Source organism: Cebus imitator, unplaced genomic scaffold (genome assembly GCF_001604975.1).
Source record: "Cebus imitator isolate Cc_AM_T3 unplaced genomic scaffold, Cebus_imitator-1.0 Scaffold439, whole genome shotgun sequence".
In the NCBI taxonomy this organism is placed as follows: domain Eukaryota; kingdom Metazoa; phylum Chordata; class Mammalia; order Primates; family Cebidae; genus Cebus; species Cebus imitator.
Genome location: NW_016107754.1, coordinates 822,637 through 836,041, shown reverse-complemented (window position 1 = coordinate 836,041; position 13,405 = coordinate 822,637). Strand labels below are relative to the sequence as shown.

At 37.1% G+C, this 13,405-nt stretch overlaps 1 protein-coding gene across 2 annotated transcripts in view; it reads right to left on the bottom strand.

The window, feature by feature from the left end:
• Window positions 1-13,405, bottom strand: part of MORC1 (MORC family CW-type zinc finger 1) — a 167,884-nt gene that overhangs the window by 67,789 nt on the left and 86,690 nt on the right. For both annotated transcript variants that reach the window (XM_037732013.1, XM_037732014.1), the window contains exons 15-17: window positions 11,254-11,382; window positions 8,505-8,610; window positions 5,149-5,287 (exon numbers count right to left, since the gene is read on the bottom strand). In XM_037732013.1, the coding sequence (XP_037587941.1) occupies window positions 5,149-5,287; window positions 8,505-8,610; window positions 11,254-11,382 (374 nt within the window). The remainder of the gene's footprint in view (window positions 1-5,148; window positions 5,288-8,504; window positions 8,611-11,253; window positions 11,383-13,405) is intronic.

Genomic DNA, 13,405 nt, shown 5'->3' with positions numbered 1-13,405 from the left:
CTATTGCTGGAGTTCCTTCTCACCAGGCATGAAGTCTTATAAAGGCTATTTATTTGATTGGATGACTATGAACATGACAAATGAAATCCAAATGCAGTCTCTGTACTCCAATCCAAATACAACAGTTTATTGTCATCAGGTGTAAGAAAATTTGGTCTGCGGTAATATATGCAGAAGTTGGTAAGTCTAACCTATGTAGAGTCAACCAAGCCAATCAAATATAAAATATTCACCTTTCAGGAATTCTGCATAAATCAAATTATTCCTTCCATCCTTCATTCACAGTTTGCTAAATACCTATTACGTGAAAGCTGCAGACCTAAGTACTGTTGGGAATGCAAAGATGAATAAAAAATAGTCCTTTCTTTCAAAAAGCAGATAGTCTGATTGGGAGACAGATAAGATACATAATTAACTATAACATTAGACACAAAGTAACTATAATACCAGGTAGAAAGTAAAACAGTAAGAAAGACCACATGGGACAAAGGGAACTGGAAGGAAGGAGATACTTTTCCAAGTAGGTAAATGTAAGAATTCATACAGGAATTGGCAATAGTTTTGGATTTTGAAGGACTGGAGAAGAACCAGAGGCCGCTCCAGACAAGAGTGCAGATACAAAGGCCTGCAGAGCAGCATAGGAGTGAACACTCATAAGGAACATGGAGAAGCTCAGTAGGAGCACCATACAGAGTGGGAGAAACTAAGGCTATTATATTAATAGAAAGGCAACTAGCGTCAGATTATACATAGCCTGGACTGTAGGCCAAGAAATGTATAGTAAACAGAAAAGATTAGTTCAGAAAGACCTAGGGGACACATAAGCAATTCATCACATATTGCATGAATATAGTGATTATGCAAATACGCTAGTCATTAACATTACTTAGGTATAAAGGGGTAAATATAGGGTAGCTTAAATCAGGGGAAAAACTATGATCTGTCTTTTAATGATTGAGAGTATTAAGTGGATTTCACATGGTACCATAAAACACTGAATAAAGTGTACGTAAAACTAGATTCTGTGTGCATGATAATGACACGATCGCCCTTGTTACACAATAGAAGGTGGAAGAGAAATTTTAAGTTAAAAATTGACAAAAAGGCAAATTGAGAATCAGGAGGCCCTGAAATACAGAGAAATTGATTTTATAACATTACAGTTTTTAAATTATTTCCTAGGTTTACCGAAAAATAACAATTATCCAGCTAATATGACAATTACAACTGAGCAGTCAAGTGAAACAATGGAAATAAAACTTTCATCATCTGGCCAGCAGGTGGCACTTGCCACTAAGTATAGAAAATAGTAGGTAATGAGGAATGAAGCTGAAAGTGGAGTTAGAAACCGATTACTCATTCATCTATTCAGAAGGATAAAGATGGGGATGGATTGTATTCAGAAGCACAATTTATAACGAGGATCTTAGCTTGTTCACATAGCTTATCAATTACATGGAGGACAACCCCTTTACTCTATAACATGCACCACAGGTGACAGATCTTGAATTTGAGCTCTCCCATTTAGTTTACTGAACTTAGGTATTTCCCTCAACAAATATAATTGGCAATACCGTATATAAGTTTGCTGCTACTGTAAATGTTCTTATGTCCTTTTTGTCTGTATTTTTCCTATGAGACTGGGAGAAAAATGGTGCTGGAATTAGGCAAAAAGGAAATAAAATTCCAACTTCACCATTTAAAGCTATGTGATTTAAAATTATTTAACTTTTCTGGATTTCACTTTTCTCTTTGTTAAAATAGGTACCGCTAGCTGGAATGTTGTAGGAATTAAGTAAGCCACCATGTGGAAACGATACCTTTAGACGTAGCTACTTCATTTTCTCCCACGGGACAACATCTAATGGTTAGGATACCCCTCTTACCATCTAATCATTAGATAACCACAGAACCTAAGCTCCAGAAAGATCTCTGATTTACCTAGTCAGCCCTTCATTTTCCAGATCTACCATTAAAGCTGAAGCGGAAGAGAGTTAAGAGATAGGGTATACAGGTTTAGGTCACTTTTATATTCAGTACCCAGGTCTGGTCAATGGATAAGTGGTCACTGGGAGTGGGAGGGAGGAAGAGAAAACAAGAGGTGGGCAAATAATAATTACATGGCAGATATTGTATGATTTTGCGACACTGAGAGAATAGGCGAACGGACACCAACAGCAGACACACAGTGAATCATGGTAATAAACTAGCCAGTTCTTGATTTTCCAGTGGTGTCTAGCCTACACCTGAAGAGTGTCTACACTGAACCTGAATAAAGCCAACAATGCCCTGCTTTTCTGGCTTTCCCGTCCTTGCTTATATCACATTCCAAAACTTCTTCTAACAGGTTTTAGAAGACAGGAGAACAAGAAATTTATACTGAACACTGGAGGGTTTTGAGTCTTATTTTTGGCATCAGATAAATATCACCAAAACATAGTTTTGAACACTTTCATGGATTATTTTTGTGAAAGGGGGAATCGAGGTCATCTTTCAGAGCCCTTCTATTCAATAATTACCATCTATTAATTATATGGGAGTTGCATCATTATAACAAGTCACACCATTTCTAAAAGACAGATACCACACAAATACTGAGTTTAATTTTTAAAATATGTAAGCTTAGCATGTAATTTGAGTGACTGGTTCCATGAAGGAACAAATCAGTGCTCATCTCCAAGTAATCCTTTAGGTTGTTTTTCTTACCTGAAATGCCTTACCGTTTTCCCTCTATTTATCCTAAATAGACTACAAGACACAAGTGTCAGTTCCCCTATACAATTTTATTTCTTTTTTTTTTTTTTTCCCTGAGACAGAGTCGCACTCTTTCCCCCAGGCTGGAGTGCAGTAGCACGGGCTCACTGCAACCTCTACCTCCCAAGTTCAAAGGATTCTCTCACCTCAGCCTCCCAAGTAGCTGGGATTACAGGAGTGAGCCACCACGCCCAGCTAATTTTTTTGTATTTTCTGTAGAGACGATGTTTCACAATGTTTGCCAGGCTGGTCTCAAACTCCTGAGCTCAAGTGATCTGCCCGCCTCAGCCTCTCAAAGTGCTGGAATTACAGGCGTGAGCCACTGCACCCGACCTTATATAACTTTCTTTGATTGAAGCTGCCATCACTGTCTTCTGTAGTAAACTTCTATTGCCATTTCAGTTACAGTAAGAAAACACATTTGAATTAATATTACTTTATAGTGGTTGCTCATTTTTAAATAGCTGTCAGACTTGGTCCACAAAAAGACTGTGTAATATCTGAGGACATGTTTTATTTGTTGATTCAGCTACCTATTGAGTACCCACTATATGCCAGGCGCTATTTTGGTTAATACAGATTCACAGTAAGTAAAACCAAGACTATCCCTGCTCTCATGGAACTTACATTTTGGTTACAGACACTCTGTATTCCCCATAATACTCAGCCTGGGACAGACCTGAGGGCAAATATGTGCTCAATAATCACCTCAAAATTAACTGATTGCCTTTGGTTCAGTGAACCTTAACCCAAAGCCTTCCTTGATTACCACAAAAGCAGGGTCAGGTAGGGGCCCCGAGAGCTAGAAAGTATGTAAAAGATATTAGAAATCTTTTCCAAATAAAAAAAGGATTTTGTGAAATTTTCCTTTTGCAAAAGGGAAAAAAAGGATGTAGAGGATTCTTACGTCCTTTGAAGTACTGGCAGTAAATTTCTATATAAGTACTGCTAAATTTCTTTGTTTACATTTGAAACAAACTAAATCTATAAGCTTGGTTTAAATCTTATTTAAAAAATCAACTACCAAGAAAAAAGAATAAGGAAAACTGTTGGCTCAAATCTGCTATTCCATCAGCTGCCATCAAATTCTCTGCCTCGGTGATGAATGCAACAACCAATACTAAACAAACAAGCTAATTAAGTCTTGGTGATCGGCATTATTACTACACAGGGGTTGGCTATGATCGCTACAGAAAAGATAAACAATGTCCAGAAATGCAAATAAAGATGCAATCAATTCAGAATGTGCTGAATGCCTTCACAAAGCTGCAAAGTGTGGTAAATAAGAAACAAAATTGAAATATTTCATAACAAAATGATCTGAATGTACTTAATTATTTACTAAAAGTTTGTGAAACCTCTGTTGCTGACTTATGTTATCAAGCCCTTAAAACTGTAGAAAGTTGAACCACGTTTTAGAGGTGGTGAGTGCTTAGGAGAATGTGTTTCCAAAGTGACTCAATATCTTTCCAAGAGAAACCCTAAGACTCCAGGGTAGAAAGGAAGGCTTGGGTTTTTTTGGTTGTAATCTCAGGTGGTATCTGACTTGCACTGCAGAACGCTAGCAAGCTAAGTGAGGTAAAAGGGTAATCCTCCATGAGCCCAGGAAAACACTATAAGCTGCTAAGGCTGGGGAGCTTAGCTCCCACTTCATCATTGAATTTTCTATTTTAATAAGCATTTTATTTCCTGACATCTATAGAAGTGTTCACACATTTAGACATATGCAACAAGTGCTATTTGAGAAAGCTGACAGGCACACAATTAAAAATGATGAATTTACGTGCTAAATCTATAGAGATTTAATTATTAGTCAAGAAAATAAAATAATTTTTCTACATGCCACACTTTCTTACACTTGAAATTGTCATGGTTACCTATGTTGATTGATAGTAATGTTTTATTTATTGAATTTTCTTAACAATTAAATATGACTTTGACTTTCTAAATTAATAGGTTAACGCTTTTTAAAAGAACTCTTTACCTTAAAACCCTCCCTCAGGGAAGAAGTGTAATGAAACAGAAACAGTCTATCCTTTGGAGTTATACAAACTTCTGTTACACCTTGACCACATGATCTTGGACATGCTAGCTGACTTGGGCTCTATGTGCAGCTGTGGAGTGGAAAGGAAATAAATGTCTCTATTTCTGACATGCATTGTTGTGTAGAGGGGCTTAGATATCATTATACGGTATTTTTTTTACAAAGTTCTCCTCCCTCCTCTGTACTCATTCTTTAGAACAGGTCTTAGATCCAAAATTAAAAGATCTCAAAAAGGACAGCAAAAAGAGTATACACATTTTATTGTGTAAACCGCTTTAGACAATTTGCACATATGAAACCAACAGCTCAAGAATCACAGCAGAATTGGGGAGGAATTAATAACAACTCACCTGTGGCTGTTGTTCTGCCAGTCTATTTTGATACCTTAGGACCGACTCTCTAAGCTGCTTCTCTTTCTCATTTTTTGATGGTGATACTGTGCTCATGGCACCCAGGGGAATGGAAGGTAGACGTTCTATCTGATGACAACTTCAGAATCAACAAGTACAAGATTAACATCAGGAGGAAATACAAAACTATTTACTGTCTCTAAAAGATGATTTGCTTCTAAGAGAAGTTACTCTTTATGTCACATATCCAAAATTCAAATACAAAGGAAAAGCATTGTATTGATGGCTTTAGGTAACAAATGACCTTAAATCTCCAATTTGCATGGAAAACAGTTTAATAAAAAACGTGGACAGTGGCACATATTTACGAGGATGGGAAAGTGTCAATTACATTGCGAATGCTTCATTTATTCTACATTATCATGAAATGAAGCCATTTGCAAAAATTATTTTAGATCACTGAGCTTATCTCATCACTGTCATTTCCCACTCCCCCTGAAAACTTGGTAGAGAAATACATACGCCTCTTTAAATTATAGCAAATAATTATGCCTCTGAAACACATGGATTATCTGTTTGATGACCCAGGATCACTGTGAAGACCAGTGACTACGTGATGTGATGTAGGATTCAGCAATAGCCTCGGAGGTCCTGAGCTGCATAGAGCCCCTTCCGCAAATCGCCCATTGGTCCTGACTGCAGCATCCTGCCAAGTGCTCTACTGCCGTAAGGGTATCTGCTTCTGGCAGCCACTCTGCTTCCCAGCCTTACAGATGTGCTGTTCTAATAACTTGTGGGTTAGTAAATATATAATAACATAGAATGATTTGTAAATGGACAATAAACAGGCTACGGATGAGCACATCTCTTGTTATAATTACAAAAAAAAAATACTAATAACCCTCAAAGCATATGGTTTGGAAGGTTTGAGGCCATTTTTTTCCTTATTTTTGCTTTTGTGGCTATGTACTGGGAAACTGAGTCAGCCAAACTGCTGAAAAAGTGAGATATTATTTTGTTCAATTTGGTATCAAAGCTTGATACAGACAAGAAGTTCAATTCCCGCCGGGCATAGCTTTGATCCAGGGCGTGGTGGGGAACATTTAGTAGTGCCGTAAGATGCTGAGGTTAGTTCTTTAAGCCCACTCTAGGTCAAGGAGTTTTCTATTATTGATTGGGGGTGGAGAGGGGATGAGTTCCACTGAGCTCCCAAAAAGAGGAGGAAGGGACAGAAGTCCACAGAAAATACAGGGGTGTTAGTCTAGGCAAGGGAGGAGGAGGCTGAAGACTGAGAGAGGACTTTCTCCCATCTGGAACAGGGAGGGAAAAGTGAGGCAGATCAGACCCACCATTTCTGTTTTGCAGGGCTGCAGCATATATTTTTCTCACCCCATACCAACAGAAAAGAGGAACTACGATCAAATTCAGGTACTACTGTGAAAAAACACTTAATTCCACCCACATATGGTGTTTGTTATTATTGTTACTTTCAAAGAAAGGTGCTAGATAAGCAAATCCTAGGGACAACTTCTATATATCCAGCAACCTGCAGTGTTGATTTGAAGACATCTGTGGGGTGGCCTCTATATAGGTTTCTACTTTATTTCAGAAAAGAACCTGTGGCAACATTAAGTTTTTATTCTGAAGAGAGAAACCTCAACCATTTTATTAGAAGGCAATTTATTCAACTGTCTTCATTTAAAGATGTTTGGAAATGAATTAGACTTTAATGTGCAATATAATACATATTTTTCAACATCCTTTTCAAAATTCAGACATTTTTGGTTCAGCCAAGTAATAGGCATCATTTTTACTCTGCTGGTAATCCCTGTTTTCAATGCAGATAAGTGCATAGTATGAATGTAATGGAAGCTTACTGATAGCTATTTCTCAGGTATTGTGTCAAAAATGTATAGCCTCCCTCTATGCCTAAAGTGGAAAACAAAACCAGGCTCCAATCATTTGAAAAAAGAGTGGCTCCACTTTACCCTGTCCAGGTTACTGAATACTATCATTTGTAAGATGTATTTTGTCCACTAAAAAGTATCTGAATGATACCAGGCTTCCTGAAACGGAAAAGGGTGCCTTCCAACCAACAATGTGGTAAGGCAGGAGGAGTACAGGTTTTGAATCGGCAACTTGGCATCCAGCTTCAGCTGTAATGAAGAATTCTGGGCAAGTCACTAATCCTTTCTTAGCCACTCTATTTTCTTCTCTGAAAATGGGGAAAGTTCACAGGCCTTTTATAGAAATGGAATGAGACAGCAAATGTAATTGCAAAGTAAGAGAAAGTTATTATGCTTCCAGTCCGAGTTCTAGTTACACATTGTTCATTCAAATGCTGTCCATTGACATCATCCTTGCTGACAATTGGCAATTAACTACTGACAAGAAACTGTATTTTCTGTAAATACAGACAATGATACTTTTCATCCCATTACTCTGTCCCTCTACTCATAGATTATTCCCTAATAAATAACTATGCTTGTCATCACTTTGATACACTTATTTTAAGTGATTCTATCCAAACCCAATGGCATATATGTCAGGGGTTTTGCCTAACAATAATTTATTTCAAGGCATATTTTCAAGGTATAGATGGCCTATCCTACCATTTTGAATCAAAGGACTGAGCACGGTCATCAGATTAATTTCTTCGCCCTCCCTGGGAATGGTCATATCTACATCACTGTTAATGAGCTCCCATGAGGAAAGTGCCAAATCTCAATTAACTGCCCTTTTAATCAATTTTTCTTTACATGTCCCTTAAATCTCTTGCTGCCACTTTAAGCATATTTTTGTCACAGTCTTTTCAGTGAAAATAAAACACAGATGTTAATATCATGTCATATATTTAAAGAATCAAGGACTTAAGGAAATTATAAACATAAGAAAACATTTTTGCATTTTAGGCTTTTCAGGTCTATCAGTTTTCTGTCAACACGGCTAAATTTATCTAGCCACTCATCACAGGTGGCACTGTTCTTACGGGTAAAAGAGACAAAATTAAATGACACCCTCTGAGTAACATTCCTGTACAATAAGGCCATTTGTTGTGTGAAAATGAACTGGAAGGAAGAACTCTTAAGTACCAGGTTGTGGTCTCCTACTGGTGGAAATGCAGAGCTGCACATGCCAACGTCTTCAGATAGTTACACCCAGATCTCTTTTATTTGATGGAAAAGCACACCAATGAAATAATCTTTGCACAGGTAGCAGGGGGTCAGAAAGAGTTTGAAGAGATACCAGATACTAAGCTAAAATCTATATTATAGATTGACATTTTCAAGGTTCATACATCTGAACTTCGGAAATTAAAAATGGACAAAGAATGTTAGAAAATAATCAAAAACTACCTGTTTTCCAAGAGGTTAGGATTATTAGCACAAATCCAAATGTCAAAAAATTCTTTCTCCTGATAATGAGTAGAGGAAGGCAAGACTCTCCATTTAAGACAAAGATCTGACAATCAAAACAAAATGACACAGAAGAGAGATCACAATAAGAAATGAATCTATCATAGTAAGATGTCAGTTTGCACATAGCAAAAGTATGAAGTAACTCTCAATCCAAAGACAAGTGAATCCTTCATATACCATTATTCTTGATGGCACATCTATTCTAGGGTTCTATAAGCTACTTCAGGACCCCACCAACAAGTTACTGTGATTACTGTCTCAGTTCCCTCCAGTTAGTTTCTGCTACTTTCAGCCAAAATAACCATAAATAATAGATCCCACTTCACCTCTTCTAAAACCAAATTAGGAATTTCAGTGACTTGACTCTCCCATTTTCTCTGACCTATTATCTATCTGCTGATAACACCACTTTCTGTCTCCAACTACATGGTTAACATAAGAAGGAAAATCATGGTCTCAACTAGTATAAAATTAAGATAAAATAAAGCAAGAAGGAAGGAAGGAAGGAAAAAAGGAAGGAAGGAAGGAAGGAAGGAAGGGTACAAGGAAGGAAGGAGGGAAAAAAGGAAGGAAGGACCAAAGGAAGGAGGCAAGGAGGGAACGAAGAAGGGAGGGAGGAAAAGAAGGAAGGAAGGGAGGAAGGAAAGAATGTCAAGGTTGTTGAAACATATACATGTTTTCTTCTGTACTTTCTTCTGTTCTTATTCCCCTCACCAGTTCATAGTTTCTGATTTCTTCACCCATTTTCCCTTACTGTCCTTCCTTGCCTTTGGGATGAAGGCACACTTCTCTCTCCAGGCTGTACTTAGATTTCATCCTGAATTCCCTCTAGACACACTGCTAACAGCTCATAGGTTAACACCTGTCTCTTCCATCTAAGGCAGAGGCAGTCAGTATTCACAAAGGTTAGGAATTTGAACAGCTCCACCTCTTATCACCTCTATGATCTCGGACAAATTATTTAACTTCTTATATTTCGGTATCATTATCTATAAAAAGAGATTAATATTATATTAGTATGTATCTAAAAGTTACTGAGAATGAAATGACATCCTCCTCCTTCTCCTCCTCCTCCTCCTCCTCATCATCATAAAAGCCAACACTGCTGGACACTATCCTCCTTAGCACTTAGTAAACTTTATACTTATTAATTCACATTATCCTTAAAACTCTATAATGGAGCTACAAATACTAATCTCATTTCAGAAAAGAAGAAACTGAGACTTAAAGAAGTTAAACAATTTGCCCAATTTTGTATAGCTCTTGGGTACTGGAGATTGGATTCTAACAGTGCCTGGTACAAATCAAAATCACAGTAATTGTTATCCATTATTATTAGCATGTGACAGACTGTCACATACTGTCATCAACTTCCTCAATTATACCTTCTAAATATCTGTCATGTATGATTCTCTTAACTCTCACTGCCACACCTTCATTCAGACACTTAAAACAATTCCACACCTGGATCCTAGATTACAACAACAGTCTCCTGTTCTAGTGCTTCACCAAGTCTTCCTTCACTGAGCTGCCAGAACAACCTTAACTACAAATTAACCCTGACCTCTTTGGAATAGTCCCAGGCAAAAGGTTAAAAAGGTGCTCCCTGAGAGCTGTATAAAAGCTTCTACAGAGCTTTACACACTGTAGAGTGCTTTCTTGTCTGCTTGTCTGTTTTCTCCACTAAACTGTTATTAGATACTGCAGATATTAGACACTGTCTTTAATTCCATACCCCTTTGTGTAGTGGGTAGAAAACAAATCAATAAGTGTTGAATGTAATTATCCTCCTATTCCTTCTATTGAAAGAATTCCAATATCTCCTCCTCGCTTATCAAAGTAAAACCTTATCCTGACATCCAGGAATCTCTAAATGTTTACCCAACCTAATGTGTTTGTCTTATTTATTCATTGTTCAGTCACTCAGTTGTCAGTTACTAAATTCCTACTATGTGTTAAACAGTGTTACATATTAAAAATAGAAAGATGGCTATTATTCTTTCACAAACATTTTAGCTGAAGTGTACACCTGATATTAATTCATATTTCCCACTCTTCATCTCTGCCTATCAAAATTCTATTTTCATTTATTTATTTATTTATTTTTAAGACAGGGTCTCACTCTGTTTCCCAGTGTGGAGTACAACAGCACAATCACAGCTCACCATGGCCTCAATCTCCCAGGCTCAAGCGATCCTCCCACCTCAGCCTCTCAAGTACCTGGGACCACAGGTATGCACCACCATGCCTGGCTAATTTTTGTATTTTTTGTAGAGGCGGGGTTTTGCCATGTTGCGTAGACTGGTCTCAGAACTCCTCGGCTCAATCAATCTACCTACCTCAGCCTCCCAAGGTACTGGGATTATAGGCAATGAGCTACCGTGCCCGGCCTGAAACTATTTTAAAGACTATCACAAATGCTACTCCATCAAGAAGTCTTGCCTCTACTCCCCGATCCTTTTCTTTGAATTCTCAAATAATTCTTTGTCTCTTTTACATCATTTACCTTATTTTCCCCTGTACTACGACTATTTTCACCTTTACAACTTTCTTCTAGACTGTAGCCTCCTTGGAAGCAAAATGTCTTACTCACCTTTGTCTCTCTCATCCCTCATTTCCTAACACAATGACCTGCATATTTAAGAAATCTTAATATTTGGTAATTAGAATGGAATTCAACACTCACCACATTGTATGATGAATGGGATACCCATGGCTTGTCTTCTTTGAAACTGAATAGAATTTAAGGGTCTCTCTATGTTGATGTCATTCTGGTATCCAAATTCATTCCAAAACATTGTTAGATTTCTATTATCTTTAAAAAAAAAAAAAAAGGCAAAGAATAATGAAAAAATTATTAAAATCAAAACAATTGGCAAAGGAAAGTTTGTATATATGATATGATCTCAACTGTGTAAATATTAATACAGATACAGGAATAGAGATTAAAATATCAATATTGGTTGTCTCTGAATAGTAATATGATGACTGAAAAACTATTTTCTACTCTAGTCTTTTTGCATTTTCCAAATTATATGCAGTAAATCTGCAATATCTTTATAATAAAACTAAAGACAATAGCCTGTATTTTAAAAGTTGTATGTTTATGCAGTAAAACATATTGACATTTAAAGAATCGTCCTTAAGCATTCCCAGGAAAGACTGTACTGATTAAACTTTAAAGGGCACTCTTAAAATTATTGATACAAATATTTATCTTTCTTATCTCACAGCCAGAGGTGTTTTTTTTTTTTTTCATTTTCATTTTATACCTGGTTCCTTTTCTCTCTAGTCTTTATTGTTTATGCCCCATCCTATCCCCAAATTGTGTGTTTCCTCTTTGCTTGGAAACACTACTTATCATGCAGGACTGTTAGAGAGCCATCTTTAAGAAGCTTTATTCTTACCCTTTGATCCGGCAGTTATACTGGTAGGAATTATCCCTACACACATGCGTAAGTTGCCACATGTATTATAGCATTGCTCAAATAGTAAAAAGCTGGAGATAATGTAAAAGTGTATGAATAAAAAACTGGCAAATTCTGTTCCCCAAAAATGGAACAGTGGGCAACCTTTAAAAAGGAGGAAGTAGAGCTAAATGTAGTGTTGCATCAAGACCTCCAAGTTAGAGTTTAAATTTAAATATATATTTATAAGAGGATCCCCAGCATAATCATTTTATGTAACTTATGAAAAGCATATCCATATAAAATTGTATTGCACATACTTTTCTTTTCCTGAATGCATGAAAAAGAAATTTTTAATAGTGGATATCTTTAGAGCAAAAAAAGAGGTGGAGAGGAAGGCAAGGGAAAATACTTTTACTGTTCGCTTTTTATTTTTCTTAACACTTTGAATACCTTTACATGTGCATATAGTAATTAAATTAAAAAAAAAAAATCCATGCTTGACTGTATTGTCCAATATGATAACCACTAATCACAGAGCCAACCTTATAACAACCTTAACATATGACTATGTAATCCATGAAAAATGCAAATAAATGACCTAACACCTTATTATTCCTGTTAAAATTTTGGCCCAGGGTGCTACGGCCCTTAGAGACCAGCAGAGAAAGAACTCAGCTTTCAAAAGGGTCCTCACAACTGGGCTTGGCTAAGCAGACCTCACAAATTCCCAGGTCTGCCCTCTGGTCTCCTTGCAAAATCCCCAGCTGCTCTCACTCCAAATTTTCCTTTGGATTTCGCTTTTGGGGCTTTTAATTCAGACTTTCGGTTTCTTCTCTTGTCCCAGTATTTGGTTTTTGAGGATAATCAAGTAACTCCATCATAAATACTAATCTGTTATGCTGACTTGTGATTAACCCCTGTTCTGGAAATGCCTCTAAAATTTCTACTTTATCTACTGTTACTGTAAATCATGCCCTCAGGTTAAAACAACCTTGACCACAAAACCTGCCCTTAGGTAGATTCACATAGCATTCTTGGTTCACCGAGGGGTCAACTTCAATTGTCCTACACATTCTTCCCCTTGGTTTTTAAGTCCTGGGTCTGGGGGTTAATGACACAGGGATCCACCATTCTTGTCTCACCATAGCCTAAGATATGGCTTTTGTTCTTGGTCCCTATTTAATGTTTACTTCTAAGAAACTGGACTTGTCAGCCTCTTTCTTTGGCCTCTCAGCTTCCTCAGCCTTTGAGGGTAGGTTCACATAGGCTTGTTCACAGCGGAACAGTGTCAGTTAACCTCACACTCCTCTTCTCTGTACCCTAGATCCTGATGTACTACTCCCTGGTATCTAGAAGTGTTGATGAAGTTTTGCTTCTCTGGTTTTTCTTTCTTTTCTTTTCTTTTCTTTTCTTTTTTTTTTTTTTTTT